The sequence below is a fragment of the Akebia trifoliata genome, chromosome 13, assembly GCF_017979445.1.
Source record: "Akebia trifoliata isolate Shusen 1 chromosome 13, ASM1797944v1, whole genome shotgun sequence".
NCBI classification, from domain to species: Eukaryota; Viridiplantae; Streptophyta; class Magnoliopsida; order Ranunculales; family Lardizabalaceae; genus Akebia; species Akebia trifoliata.
The window spans coordinates 18,516,949-18,533,021 of NC_141387.1; the positions used below are offsets into that span (position 1 = coordinate 18,516,949).

General features: G+C 36.2%; 1 protein-coding gene across 1 annotated transcript; it reads right to left on the minus strand.

The window, feature by feature from the left end:
• Positions 1 to 8,748: 8,748 nt before the first annotated feature.
• On the minus strand, positions 8,749 to 15,798 carry LOC147388047 (Phototropic-responsive NPH3 family protein). Its single transcript, XM_086420645.1, has 4 exons — positions 14,814 to 15,798; positions 12,047 to 12,116; positions 10,075 to 11,301; positions 8,749 to 9,533 (listed from the first exon to the last, which is right to left on the minus strand). Exons 1-4 carry the CDS (start codon positions 14,870 to 14,872, stop codon positions 8,973 to 8,975), a joined length of 1,917 nt encoding a protein of 638 aa, XP_086276771.1. The 5' UTR covers positions 14,873 to 15,798; the 3' UTR covers positions 8,749 to 8,972.
• Positions 15,799 to 16,073: the final 275 nt, after the last annotated feature.

Here is a 16,073-nt window from a genome sequence, read left to right on the forward strand (position 1 = left end):
TGCAGATTTCGTTGGTGGAAAGTACTTAGTCAGAAAGGCATTAACCAGCCCATCCCATGTAGTAATGATTCCTGAAGGTAGCGAGGTCAACCATGCCTTAGCCTTGCTGTTCAATGAGAATGGAAATAAACGCAGTCTTATGGCATCATCAGTCATCCCATTGTGCTTGAATGTATAACAAATTTTCAAAAAATTTGCAATATGAAAATTTGGATTATCATTAGCCAACCCCCCAAGCTGAACCGAAGATTGTATCATCTGAATGATGGCAGGCTTGATCTCAAAATTGTTTGCTTGAATAGGTGGCCTTCGAATGCTAAAGACACCCACATTAGGAATAGAGTAATCCTTTAGTGCTCTATTCGGGACTGCATCTCCACCACCACCATTTGTAACACCCCGAATTTTCAACTTATATCTCGAGAAAATTAAATGGTGAGATTTGGAAGAAAATATCGAAGGAGAGACTTAGAGTAAAATACTCGGATCTTGTTATGATTAATTTCGAGGAAAATCAACTTCGCCATTAGATTCAAAAGGATCGAAATATATACATTAGCCTATAAGCAAGTCCGAATTCGAATTCGGATAGAGAAGTTATAGAATCCTCGAATTTCGCGTTAAGTGGGACCCAAAATAGTGGAATTTCGTTAGAGCGAGAATCGAAAAGATTTGATGACACCATTAGATCCAAATCGAAAAATTATTCGAAATGGTATATTCGTTTGTCGTTTTCCGAGTCCAAATAGTTAAGTTACGATCGAAACTAGAAATAAGGGGGAAATTACAAGTATGCCCCTCAGCTTTATTATAAAAAGGAATCTGATTTCTTTTATTTCATTATTTCCTCTTCTTCTCTAAGAAAACCCCAAACGACAGCCACTTCTCCACCCTAGGATTTCGACCCATTTCCGTCAAGTTTGTGCGCGAACAAAGCCGAGTTGAACCTCGACGAAGAAAGCAAAGTTGTCGGCCACGACGAGGGCTACAACTTCACCACCTTTGGTTGTTCATTCTTATTCGTTTTCCCCATCCTCCATCAAAAACCAACCGGGTAGCTCGAGTAAACCTCCACATCTTCCGTCCGAGGGCTTCATCGAGTTAGGAGCTAGGTCTATACTTCATTTTAGAGGAGAAGGAAAACGTCATTGTCGGATACCTTGCAAACCCTCGCTCGTTTCGCATCCAAGTCAGCCCAACTTCGACTCTTGAGCCATCCAACCTTGAATTGTAGTGCTAGCTTGTACCCTTGGCGTTCACAACCAAGTAAGGGACTTCCAATTCTTATTGATAGCTTTAGATTTATGAAATTTGCATTTAGGGATTTTGTTAAAAATGTGTTGCTTGTTTTAAATCATAGAAATCTTTATTTGAATTGAAATTCATGCTAGACATAAGGATTTGATGTGTTTAATCTATATTTTAAATGTTGAATTCGTGGGTGGATTGAGGGATTTGAAGAATGGAACAAAGATCCAAAGAAGGGATCGAAAAACCCAAAAATCGCGAGTGAGGTTCAGGCTGTCGGCGGGAAGGGTCGGTGCCATCGGCACCTACCGAAGGCATTCTGTCGGTTCCACCGACAGAATGAAGCTTCTGCCACCGAAAATTTTCTTCTATCGGCAGGAACCATCGGTTCCACCGACAGAACAAGGTTCTGCTGCCGACAGCACTGTTCTGAGTCAAAAATAGACTCTGACTCTTGGCTTGACCTCCTCACACCTTATACACTATTTCTCACCCTTTATTTCATTAAAAACATTTAAGTAAATGTCCTCTTTAATTTTTACTTAACTCTTTAAGTAAAAATTAAAGAGGACATTTACTTTAAGTTCTTTAATGAAATTAAGGTTTTACCCCCCATTTCGAAACAATGGGAATGGTTTTAAGATCCAAATCTGAAAGGATCAAAATCCGAATTTTGGTTTCAAGAACAAAACGTAATTTTCGACGTTTTCGGCAAGTTTTCAAAATGAAATAACTTTCGCGTTCCTTTGAATTAGATTATAAAAACTATATGGTGTCGAATCTCATGATCAAGACTTTCATTTCGAAAAATCCATTTTTAATTTTGAGAACTTTGAAAATTTGAGTTTCTGACACTTAGCCAAATTTTCACCAGCTTTCTCTATTTTTAACAGCTTTGGTCCCGAGAATCGCTGGGACCTTGTTTTTTAATAAACTTCGGTGGTTTTCAATGGAAAGACCAAAAGAATGACTTTGAAAGATTGAAAATGAATGGTTGATTTGAAAGGATGAAAAGTGAGAATGTCGAGAGAATGGGAAAAGGGAATGAAACGGTAAATTGTCAGAATCACACCCGAGGGTGATGTCTGCCTTTTACATTGTATGTTGTGTGTAGGTTGATGAAAGGATATCCAGGTTATTAATGAAAGGGTTGCATTTTTATTTTGGATTATGTTAGCGCGTGCACTGAGTACTGTTATTTATTTTAGGTCGGGTGGCCACGGTTGCATGGTAGGAACTGGATATCCGTTCTCAATCCTGTTCTGTTAATTTCTCTTTTGTTTAAATGAAAAATCATATATGTACGTAGCTATTTTGTGAGCTGTTAAAGAGTTTGTGAATGCCTGAAGGGATAGTGTGTCACATCATCCGTAGGGGTACACTATCCTGGGATGTACGGTAGGGACCACCAAACTCATACGTAGTATGGGACGCGTATGAGAGTGGAGTCACAACTGGAATCCGGGTCCATTCCTTTCTTATCTTTACCAGTGAACGTGTATTGTAAAGGTGGTCGTATACGAGTGGAGTGTCATTTGGGAATCACATGCACGCTTGATAGGCATAGACGAAGATGATTAGTCAGTGATCACTAACAATCTAGTAGTAGTCAAACGTTCTGACACATCGAAAAGAGACCCATTGCTTACGGTCACGTCAAACGGCCAGCTTGAGCCGGATAAATGGTTCCGCAAGCGTGGTAGATACGACCAGCTACAAAATCAGGAACTACGATGTTATTGGGGAATATCATGTCCCGACTGGGAGCGATCCAGTCGTGAATCCCAACTCTTTAATTCCAATACTCCACCATTTGTATTATGTACCTGTTGTTATATTTCGAATTATAAATGAGAAGCATGTCTATTATTTCAATGTTGGCAATATTATTTGCATAAAATGAAAAATGTATGATGAGTATGGATGATTGATGCTATGTGTAATTTTTAAAACTGTTTAGTTGCTCATCCCTGGCTATATATACCAGTTGATCGTATTTTATCTTGTAAAATCTTGCATGTATTAAAATGTTCAGTATGCTTTATTCGATCATGCTTAGGAAGGGTTATTAGTAGGAATTGGTTGTGGACTTATTGGGTAACCATTGTTACTCACCCTTTCCTTCCTATTTTTTTAGTTTCAGCACTTGCAGCTACCGAGGCAGGCGTAGAGTCAGTAATTGAGGAGTATCTGGTCGATCAGATCGACGATCAGAGTTTATTGCCTGGTGAGCACTAGGGCCACATCCCTTAGCGTTGTCAGTTTCATCCAGGATGTGTGTAGTTTTTGGATTGACAGTTTAGGCCTATGTTAGAGTGAGAATGTTTTGGTAAGCCTGTATATTGATAAATCTTCCGCACTCTGATCTACTTACATGTTAGATGTAATTAGTCTTCCGCTGTTATTTTCCTGTATCTACATTTTTATATACAGGTTTTATTATAAATTGGTTTATCAGGTTTGAGTTCCGTGAAACGCTAACATAAACAGAGGAAACCATGCCGAAATTTCGAGGTGCCACCTAGTACCTTGGGATTTGGCCTTGGGATTTGTGTTAGCGTTTGGCGGGGCGCCACACCATTATTCTCTTCTTCCGCCATTGTTAAAACTCCTTGTTCAGCTCTTTGCTTGCGCTCCCTATTTAGCCTTCTAAGTGTCTTATTGATATCAAAGTCGATTGGCACTAAATCCAAGCTCCTTGTCCGTCTCATATACTAAGAAAAAACCTGAAAAGAGAAAAATGAATAAAGTAAGAATAAATAAAAATCAAATTAGCAATAAAAGCAATTGGTATTAATATTAGTAATCTTTAATCCCCGGCAGCGGCGCCAAAAACTTGATGCGTATTATTTATGCTAGCAAGTGCACTAATCGTTTCAAGTAATAATATAAGATATTGTTCCCATGAGGATTAAGTTACTAAGTACCAAAAATAATCACTTAAATTACTATTTGATGAATCGAGAATTGTAGAATTACAAATTGAAATAACAATGAAACAAGAAAGACTGGATTCTTATGGATTAAAAACCTAGGACTTTCAATTTCACTACAGATACTCCTACGTAATTGATTATTCAAAGTAATTCCTGCTTTGCCTTATTTGGAAGTTTAATTCCTCATACTAACTAGTATTTTCTCTCGAAATACGCTAGATTACTCCTTTAAATATTAACTTAGCACATCTCTATGTGAATTTAAATACCAAAGAGTCATAAAATCTGTGAAATTATTATAAATTGAATTACTAACCTCTTAGAACATGCTAAAGTACCTCTACCGTTCATTCATTCCAACGTGATCTATTTTATTAATCTAACCTAGATTCTAATTCTCATTATAAACCTAGATCAATAAATCAATCAAAACTTTGGCCTTCAGAATTGACAGCATTAAACTCAAAATAAACACACAAATAAGTAATTGCAAAATAAGGAATTGAATTTGAATAAAACAACTACGAAATTGTATCTGAGTTACATCTCAATCCTAGAAACGAAATTTAGTTCATAACGAAATACGAAACAAACATCTTGAAATTAAACATAGAAGAAAAGAAAGAATAAACCAGAAAAATTTCAGATTACCGTAGAAATCATTTGATCTCTTATCCCCCTCCTTCTCTAGCATCTCCCCAGATCTCCATAAACCCTAAAAAATCAACTACTTATAGCCTCCATATGTTCGGAATACAATTAGGGTTAAATTCCCTTTAAATCGGATCTAAACGATATGATAACAACACGAGACGAAGTGCAGAAAAGGAATCGCGCCGCATGCCGCAGAAGGCATGTACCCACCGCTACGGCAGCTAGCTTCTGTCTTGGGGCCTTTGTTTATTTAAATACGAGCGCCGCGACAGACTTGTATCCACTGCTGAGGCTGCCTCTGCCTCTTGTACTCCATTCTCCAAAACTTCATCTTTTCTTTCGATTTCACCCCGAATTGCTTCCTTTTCGTATTCTTGGCCATTTATTACCTAAAACAATAAAAAAAAAATGATTACTAAATAAAATCACTCTCAAATTAACAAAATGTCAAGTAAAATTACATAGAATAAGTCGTTACAAACCGACTTATCAGTACCTTGTATCAAGACTATCTGATAAGAATGTCATCAGAACCAAATGGATCTATAAAAAAAAATTGATGAACTTGGCAATGTTGTCTGGAAGAAAGCTAGTCTCGTTGCTTAGGACTACTCTCAGATTGAGGGTATTGATTTTGATGAAACTTTTGCCTCATTTGCGAGACTTGAGTCTATTCAGATACTAATATCCATTGCGTGTTTCATGAAATTTAAATTATTTCAAATGGATGTTAAGAATGCCTTTTTGAATGGCCTATTGGATGAGGTCTATGTAAAATAATCGAAAGGGTTCGTTGACCCGAAACATCCTCACCAAGTCTTCAGATTGAAGAAAGCCCTCTATAACCTTAAACAAGCACCTCGTGCTTGGTATGAATGATTGATTCAATTTTTGATCAATCATAATTTCGTTAGGGGGAGTGTTGATAAAATACTATTTGTCTAAAAGGTTAAGGGTCACACTGTCATTGCTCAGATCTATGTGGACGACATTGTGTTCGATTCCACTGGTGAAAAGTTGGTTAACAAATTCACCCACCTCATGTAATTTGAATTTGAAATGAGCATGGTTGGTGAATTCAACTTCTTTTTAGGGTTGCAAGTTAAAAAACTCGATAATGGAATTTTTGTGTCCTAGACTAAATATGCACGAGAATTAGTTGATCGTTTTGGCTTAAAGTCTAGACGAACACATAATACTCCCATGAGCACCACTCTTAAGTTCTTCAAAGATCCATCAGAAAAGAGTATGGATTAGCATTTCTACAGGAGCATGATTGATAGTCTTTTCAATCTCACAACAAATAGGCTGGATATTTCTTACAGTGTAAGAGCTTGTGCCCATTTTCAAGTTAATCCCAAGGAATCGCATCTTATAGTTATGAAAGGAATCATCAGGTACGTAGTAGGTATTACCAAGTATGGTCTCTGGTATTCGTTCGACTTATCATCAATCATTGCAGGATACTCAAACGTTGATTGGGCTAGAAACATGGATGATATAAAATCCACCAGTGGCGGATGTTTTTACTTCGAAAATTGCTTAGTTGCTTGGCATAGCAAGAAGCAAAGTTCCATATCACTTTCCATTGTTGAGGCCTAGTACATTACGGTCGAAAGCTATTGCGCACAACTTCCGTGGATGAAGCAGATGCTTTTGGACTATGGAATTTCTCAAGATACGATATACCTCTTTTGTGACAATACTAGTGCCATCAATATCTCAAAAAATCCAGTCTAGCACTCTCGGATTAAACATATTGACATCTGAAATCACTTTAATCATGAGTTCGATGAAGAACACACCATAAGGCTGGAATATGTTCTAATTGAGAGTTAGCTCATTGATATTTTCACAAAACCATTAGACTTTATGAGGTTTGATCACCTTAGGAAGTCCATTGGAGTCTGCTCTTTATGAGCAGATCAGTTATGAGAAATTGACAGTGTTTGCGTGTACTCAGGGAGCAAGGTTACTCTTCTTTGTGGTCCTTTATTAAAAAATCCTTTGCAAGGACCATTCCTTCATACCTATATTGGTAACTCTGAGGAATTGCCTCATTCTCATGCAAATTTGACACATTATTTAGTTTTGAGTTCCATTGAGCTACTTTGTCAACTTTATCTGAAAATGTGCATTATATAAGAACTCGTCGATTATTGGTAAATGTAGATATTATACTCACTATTGTTTTTAAATAAGTCAAAATGCACATGGAAAAGTCATTTAGCTCACTTATGTCGAAAATTGGCATAGGCGCACATTGGCACGTCGCCTGTTTTTTACTTTTAGTTTTCACATGTATTTTCGAAAATCTTTCATGCAAAACCATTGGAGGGGTTTTAATTTTTAATTTATCTCTCTCTTTCTTTCTTTTCTTTATTTTCTTTCTTCTTATCATATTTTATTTATATAATAAAAAAGAATTATTAAAATTTTCATATAACTAAAAGCTATTTGGAGTTCTCAAGGAGAGAGTCTTTGGAATGAAGAAAGAGTTGAGAATAGGTTCTTATTTATAGGTTTAAAAATCCCTCCAAAAAATTTAAAAAGTAATATGGGATTTACAAAATATTTGAAAAAATGAGTCAAAAAGTACTTTTACAATCTTTAATCCATGTGGAAAGATATCAATCACTAGAAATGTTCTAAATAAAAAATACTTAGTTTTACTTTAACAAAAAAGGAGTACACCAATCATAAAGTAACTTTCAAATATTATTTTAAAACAAACTAAATTAATTTTATTTTAATCAATTCTAAATAAATATTAATTAACATTTATTTTAACATGAAGTAGATTAGAATCTAAAGATTGAAGATGAAGGTAAAATTTTTACCCAAGAAGTTGAAGATGACTGAATTTTTAGAGAAAAATCAATAGTTCTTTTGCTAAAGGTTGAAGATGAGCCTATTTGAGTCATTTTATATCAGTCTATCAGAGAAGACTGTGGTCAAGACGACTCTCAAGAGTCATCCCATCAATATGAAGAGATGTGTGTTGTTGTTGCGTTGAGTCGGATTAGGGGAGGGGGTTTTACGTAGAAGGGGTATGTCAACCATGCACTTGATGTGATTTATTTGCTGAGCTGTTGTGACTGTGATATGGATGCTGGACACCGACCAGTAAACATCTGTTAAGGCAAAAAAAACTAGCACGTGGCGTTGGGTAAACCCACATGTATCACAAAAATTGGGATTGTCTAAGATGAGAAATTTTTTTAACTAATAATTATTTTTTTAGGATTAAGGGTCTAATGTAAATTCAAATTTCTTAATTAATATTTTAAATTATAAAAATATCTTTACATTATAATAAATTATTATATTGAAGATTACAAGGGTACTTTTATAATTTCAAACCCTTATCTTTACTATTAAGTTGGAGCCGAAGTGTTTGGACACCAAAATTTGGATTTCTAAAATGCCCCAGCTTGACATTTAAACTTAATATGATTAAAATTATTTTTGATTAAAACATAGAAAACTTCAATCCCGTGTCCCTAAATGTAAAATCACATTGGTTGCTTTTAAAATTACAAAAATACCTTTTTTTTTTTTTAACTATACAAACCTCATAACCATTCTTTAATTAATATTTTAAATTGCATCCATTCAGATTCTTTTACCTTAGCACATGCCACATAGAACCAATATCGGAATCAATGGGATTGAATTTTTTTCTTTTTGTTGGATCAGAAAGGCCTAAATAATTAGCAAGTTTAAATATATTGTAAGAGTATTTTAAAAGAAAATTTTGGAGTTGACAACCTTCTACTATTTTAATAATAGTAAAGAGATATGGGCAGTTATGCGTCTAACCCTTATATACCCACTTATTGACTTTATTTTTAATAGTTTGACTCAATTTAGATTATATGATTTCCAACCAGGGCTGAGAGATTTGTCATTGCTGTTACAAGAAACACAACAGAGCTACCATTCCCATCTCTTTACATGGCACAATATCATAGTTAAAAACAATAAAAGATAACCATTAAACAATAATGAACCCGGACACAGATGGGAATCCAAAGCTACGTACTAAAAGAAAAAAAAAATACAAAATACAAAATACAAAATCAAAACCAAAAGGTCAAAAACAAGAAAACCTACAAACATGCAGACAAGTTCTTAAGCTTCCTTCCCATGCCCATGCCTCCTTCCCTTCTTCACCTTCTCAATCTTCCCATTCCCATTTTCATTCTTGTTCTGATTACTAACTGACCCCTCTTGGGCACTACACATCTGTGACTTCATCTTGAACCCAAATTTTTTCGATACGGTACCCCACGTACTACCACCATTCTTTCCCCGGCCTAACTTCTCTATCTCGTGCCTCATACTTGAACACTCTTTCTCAAGCTCAGATACACGCATTCTCATACTATCCATCCCCACCTTTAACACCTGGTTCTCCCTCACCGCTGTAGCCCATCCGCCGCCCTCGTTCGTTCCTCCTCCAAACCCCCCACTCCTTAACTGCCTTGATCCATCGAGGTTCTCAGAGACAAGGAAGCAACCCGCAATTGAAGTCCTCAGCTGAAGCTGCTCAAAAAAGAGGACTTGAACTATAACTCTGAGGGGCAGCCTTTCATTTTGGGCGGCGTGGGTGCAAGCTTCTAACGATAGCTTCTGGCAGTCCATCAACCTGCAGAGTTGTTCCTTCTCGGAATCTGTAAGCCATGGGTGTGCCTGTAGTAGATTTGACGCAAAAAAAAAAAAACATGGAAAAATTAAGGAGTATAATGTTAAAGCATGGTTTCAAAACTTGGTTTGACGTCTCATCTTGTTCGTCTTGATAAACCCTTTAACTCGGTTTACACTTATTTAATATATATAAATATAAGAAAATAATTATATTTATTTTATAAAATAAGGTACATTAGAAAATGCTTAGTCATAAAATCATATTTTATTTGGATAATAATTATTTAAAATTTTAAAATAATAATTACTTCAATGAAAATATACAAAGTCCCGGTTGACTTGGTAGCGTTTTACTGACTCGGATGAGATTTTCAAAATATAATCCAAGTCATCTCGTTTGTCTCACAAGATTCTACAAATGTGAGATGCCACATCCGTTTGTCTCGCTCATGGACAATACCTAAGATGACTTGGGTGAGTCATCTCGGTCTCGGACGAGATTTAAAGCCATGTGTTAAAAGTTGGCAAAACTCTTAAGTCACACTTGATGAGGATCATAGTCCATATAGAGGTGAATGCAGTGTACCTTCATATATATGTCGATTGCACGATAAATCCCATCATCCAAAGGCCTACCATAGTCGGGAACTGCTGCAGCCAATGATTGAAACTTTGGGAGTTTCAAATTAATGTCAGGAGCAACCTCTGCAAGGTATCCATCGATGAGCTTAGCTACCATCGTGATTGGTGTCAGAGAAGGTGATCCCATCAACTGATCATCGTCTATCGAGCATGGGGAGGCCCCACCTGTTGCTTGATCCAAGGCCAAGAAATGCTCGAGAATCCGTTGTACACACTCGACATTGTAAAGTGTTTCCATGGAATAAGAAAAGTTAGGCATCAAGAGGTCTTCAAGTGTTGCTTGGTCCAACTGCATCCCAATTCTTCTCTCCAAGTTTGATATGCAAGATGGACTCGCACGAAGGATCATGGCCGTGCGAAGCAGCCCAAATAGGAACTTTGCAGAGGTTAGCCCCTTTTGTAAGGGCAATAGTCGTTCGATCTCTTCAAGTAGACGCTTTTGTTCCTCCTCGGATGGTGGGGCCCCTAATGCCGAAGATGAAAGACGGGTACTAGACTCACTCACCATCTGACGCCTATTCAACCCAGGAAGATACCTTTTTGCATAGGATGTGAGGGACCCGGCAATGATCTCTTGTTTGATGCCCCGTGATTCCATGACCGAGATAAGCCTCTTATATAGATCTAGACTTAAAGTGGCTACATCTTCGTACCACCAATCTGATTGCAAGTTTCTTGGTCTGGCTCCCGTGCTTATGCCATTCCACAAGACACTCCCACCGGGGCTCTGCATGGGTCCACCATTCTCCATCATGGGCCATCCAAACAGATTTGGATCCGTTGATGCCTTCATGGCTAGTGATTCAATGCACCTTCGCACAATTTGGAGGCTATCGGCTTGGGGAAGGATGTCCTCACATGTCAAGAGTGCCTTTAGAGAGTCTTTCCAGCTACGGAGGACAACTTGATTGAGGAAAATTTCAGTTTGTGCAATCAGATTGCCCTCCCCATACTCCTCAGACATCTCAAGATGTTCAGCTGCACATCGGAGGTACACAACATTCGAGGGGGTGAGTTCAAGCTTCACACCGTAGCAGAACTTGGCAACAAGTTCGAATGTTTTGGCCCCACCAGGAATGTCGGGCAGCTGAATAAGACAGCCTTCTTCTTCTTCATCCGATGTATCAGCAATCAATTTTTCCAGAACCCCACTCCGAGAAAGCAATGGGAACTGCAAAGGGTGATAATTGATAAGTAAAAGGTAGTATAAATGTCTAATCATCACTATTACAATGAGAGGAGTAGTAGAAGTGTTTCAACACCAAAATTTGGATTACAAAAATGCCCCTACCTTAACATTTAAATTTAATATAATTAGGGTTATTTTGGTCAAAAACCAAGAAAATTGCAATCCCACGTCCCAAAAATCTTGTTCATTAGCTATCAAAATTATAAAAAATACCCTTTTTATCATGTAGTCTTCAAAATCAATATTTTAAATTACAAATAAACCCTTCAAAAACATGTGTGTTTGCATATGCCACCTACTAGTAACTAATAATAAACTAAAATTGCCAAATCTGCAAAAAGCCAAAAATCATTAACAAATGTGAAGACAAAGATTCTTGTGTACTTGCATCCCTGCTGACCAATCAATCCAAAAGTGGCGCCCCACTTGATAGACAATATCCAAAATTAAAAAATAATAATAATAATAAATAAATAAATTAGATGATAGAAAGTTCTAACCATCCCAACTGTAAAAAAAATGGGACATCACTAGTTGGTAAAAACTATGTCTTCTTTGGATGATGAGGAAGCACAAGTTTCATAGTGCATTGTTCTACCAATGTGCATCAATATTAACATAGGTTTTAAATAAGAAAAGAAAAAGTTAAGCAGGGGGGCAGCAAATAGAAACGATGCATGAAGTAACAAGTACCAAAGCCAGTTTAATTTTAAAAGGAAGAAATAACCTTGTGAAGATGGAAGGACATCTCTCCAACTTCAACAACAATATCACTTGGAAGACCGGTTGTACAGAACCTACAAAATTTTCAGAGAAGATCAAGCTTATGAAGAAATTAAGAGCAGTAGGAACTCTTACAAATAATATTATTTATTTGTTAGTGGCAAATGTTTCAAGGAACCTAATTGGCATCCAAAATATCAACCGAAATACAAGAAAGGAAGCATTGAACATAACACCATGAAATTAGAGTGCCGCCTTTAGGAAAGAGGAGGCGAACTCCAATAACAGCATGGTTTAACAATCTGTTGTAGGTGATAGATTCCATCCCTCTTTATTTATGAGAGCTTCTATTGCCACACCAACTTTTACTAATGGTAATCCAAGATGTGTGTTAATTCCTTGCGATTTACATATGAATTAGGTTGATCAATTAGAACCTATGTTACATTAATAACAATATGGGTGTCAAAGTCTAACATTGATGTGGGTGTTGGATTTGACAAACCTTGAAGATTGGGATCCGCCGGATTCAAGAATATATTTTCAATAGTCTAAAATAATGTAATTATTAAATGTTATAAGGATAATTATAAATTGTGTAATAGAGAGATATTACGATTTCTATCAAATACCTATTGTCACTAGAGAATACATGTATGATGCAATATTTTGCTACAAATAAATGTTCAACAAAAGGATTAAAATCTCAAAGACTAAGATGAATGTTAATATTATAATGATAAAGAATATTTGCAAGTAAAGAAAGGAAAATAAATAAAAAGAAAACTGAGAAGTTGCACCAACATCCATTGAGATTCATAATCCAAAGATAGAATTCAACCATTTAGAAGTATCCATGCAACAGAGATTACAACTTGAATCGATTCCATAAGGGTTTGGATCAGTTTCAATTTCAGATCTTCTTGGGTACAGACCTTAACAAAGTTTAGGGTGTTGATATAGATCTCACCAATATCGAATATTGCCAAGTTGACATCCATCACATATTGCCAAGCTCTCCTATCTCTCATGAAGTTTTGTTATTATGCAATTGGACTAAGTAATATTTTACACATTTTTTTTATGGGTAAGCTGGACTTGAACCCACAACTTCAAAGTTGCTTTTGCTATGTGTCAAACCTATTGAGCAATGGGTCTAAGCCCAAGTTATATTAAATAATACCAATAGGTCCATACGCAGCTATGTTGCATGGATACAGGTACGGGTGTCAAGAAATGACACAAGTACCAGGAGTCAGATTCGGCAAACCTCAAAAATAGGATTCACGGATTTGGTATTATGTTTTGAATAATTTAGAACGAAGTAGCTATTTATCTAATATTAAAATAATAATCGGTATGCAATGAGATATCTCCTTATTTGTGTATCACATACCTCTAGACAAGAGAACACATATTTAGTGTTATGTTTGCTAAAATAAAATAAAATAAAATTTCAATTGGAATAAAAAAATTGAAATAAGTAAGAAAATGAAATAATTCATAAAGTCATACATGAGATTGTTATGTGTTGAAATCAGACAAGGGTACTTAACCCTTTAGGAGAGTGTCCAACACAGATAGTCAGCACATGCCATTGTTATGTGTTGAAATCAGACACTTGTCTGACATGGGTACTTAACCCTTTAAGAGAGTATTCAACACAGATAGTCAGCACATGCCATTGTTATGCATTGAAATCAGACATGTGTCTGACATGGGTACTTAACCTTTACGAGAGTATTCAACAAAGATAGTCAGCACATGCCATTGATATGTGTTGAAATCAGACATGTGTCTGACATGACTCAACCCTTTAGGACAGTATTCAACACAGATAGTCAGGACATGCCAAACATATGAGATAATTGACCAATGCTTAATTTCAATTGGAAAAGGTATTAGACAATTTGTGTATCACATACCTATAGACAAGAGAACACATATTTAATGTTATGTTTGCTAAAAGAAAAAAGAAATCAATGGGAAAGGGTATTCATCACCTATGCTAAATGCTAACAAATATTTCAGCAATAAAAAAAATCTTGAAATAAGAAAAGGAAAAAATTCAGTCAAACATGACATTGTTATGTGTTGAAATCAGACATGTGTCTTATATGGGTATTTATCCCTTTAGGAGAGTATGCAACACAGATAGTCAACACATGCAATACATATGAGATAATTGACCCACAATTCCATACCCAACACATGTTGTCCCATCCCATTATGAGCCAGATCCATTCAAGCTCACTACCCAGATAATTCAAAACAAGTACCACACCACAATCGCATCTGTGATGGATATTCCTATTGGATGGAGTGCAAAAGAGGCAAGGAATTCGTATAGCCACCATGTTATGATATGCCACCTTTCTATTCAATCTTAGCAAATTTTGATTAATCTAGGAGAAGTGTTTGAGCAGCTCTATTAGGGTCACAAGTCGTCAATAATGTGAACATCAAGCAAAAATTATATGTTCTCAAACAATTTCACACGAAAAATTTCATCTAATATAAAACATCTAAAGTGATATTTTCCTTCAACAAAACAAAATCATCATTACCAAAGCCATATCATAAGGTTTTGGGGTTGGCTAAACGAATCATATTCCTCCATTCCACTCTATCTGAAACCACATCTTCTGTTACTGGAAGTGTGTTCGTATTCACTTTCAAAACCAAAATCTACGTTGTTTTGCATCGTTCATCGCAAATGCACACTAGAGATCACACAAAAAAGATGAAAATACAAAGATATAGGAATATACCAGGCCTGCCCTTGCCGTTGAAATGCATCTGCTTTGGATCCCAGCTTCATACAAGCCATTTTCTCAGATGGAAAAAAGAAATGGGAAGGCTAAACTTGAAGAAAGGGCTTCAAATAGAGGTAATATCAGTCCCTAAACTCTAAAACCTCCTCTATATCCAAAGCAGCCTCTCCAATTCGTTGTACCCAAATCGCAACAAAAACACTTAATTGCTCTAAATGCACACTTAGTTTAGGAGATAGTGCACCAAATTCTGCCCCAATCTAATTCAGAAAAGCTTAAACCTCCATCCAAAAAACCCACTCCTTTGACCACCTCAACGACTCTGAGAACTCACCTAACCTCATATTCTTAATTTAGAAAATACAAATCCAACGAATTCTGCCTTGATACCACCACAAAATTAACCAAAACCCACTTTGTAAAATCACAAATTGCAGTTGAAAACCACCCAAAAATCCAACAAAACCACCCCAGAAACCCCAAAACCCTGAAAAAAATACCCAAATGTGATCTAATCAATAAAAGGTACACATTTCTTCTTGAAATATCATGAACACTGAACTGTGGAAAAACCCACTAATTTTCAGACCAAAACCACCCTAAATCCACCAAAAGTTGACATTCTAAAACCACAAGAAAATGCCAGAAAACCACCTAATTTGTAAAGCTTCAACCTTTTTTAAATTTAAACAAAACTCTCCAAAGTCTGTCCCCCTAAAATACTCCAGAAATCGCAGAAAAAACCCTTCAAGAAAAAGAAAATAAAAAATTAGAGGAGAAATTTGAACACCAAGTAACAAAACCTCTGTTACCATGAAAAGGTTAGAGAAAAAACAAAAAGGAAGGAGAAGAAGAGAAGGGTTTGGTCAATATTGGTGTTTTTTTTCTCTAATAAACAATGTAAAAGACAGGATGATGAGATGTAGCAACTCATATGTCGAAGAGACAAAAACAAAGCGAAGTTTCAACAGTGTATTAATGGCAGTTGTGAGAGGGAATCTTAAGAAGGTGGGGTCCTTATGGGATTAATTAACTTTTAAAACCTACTCATTCTGTCTCTATTCTTAAGTAGGTGGGGTCTTTATGGTTTTAATTAACTTTTAAAACCTACTCATTCTGTCTCTCTCTCTTGACTTTGAGTTAATAGAAATCTCAGAAGGAGAAAACCGTCATTTTACAACTTAATAAATTATTATCCAATGGTTTATGACTCGACCTTAGTTCGGTTTCAAAAGGTCGATATTTGGACATTGGGAT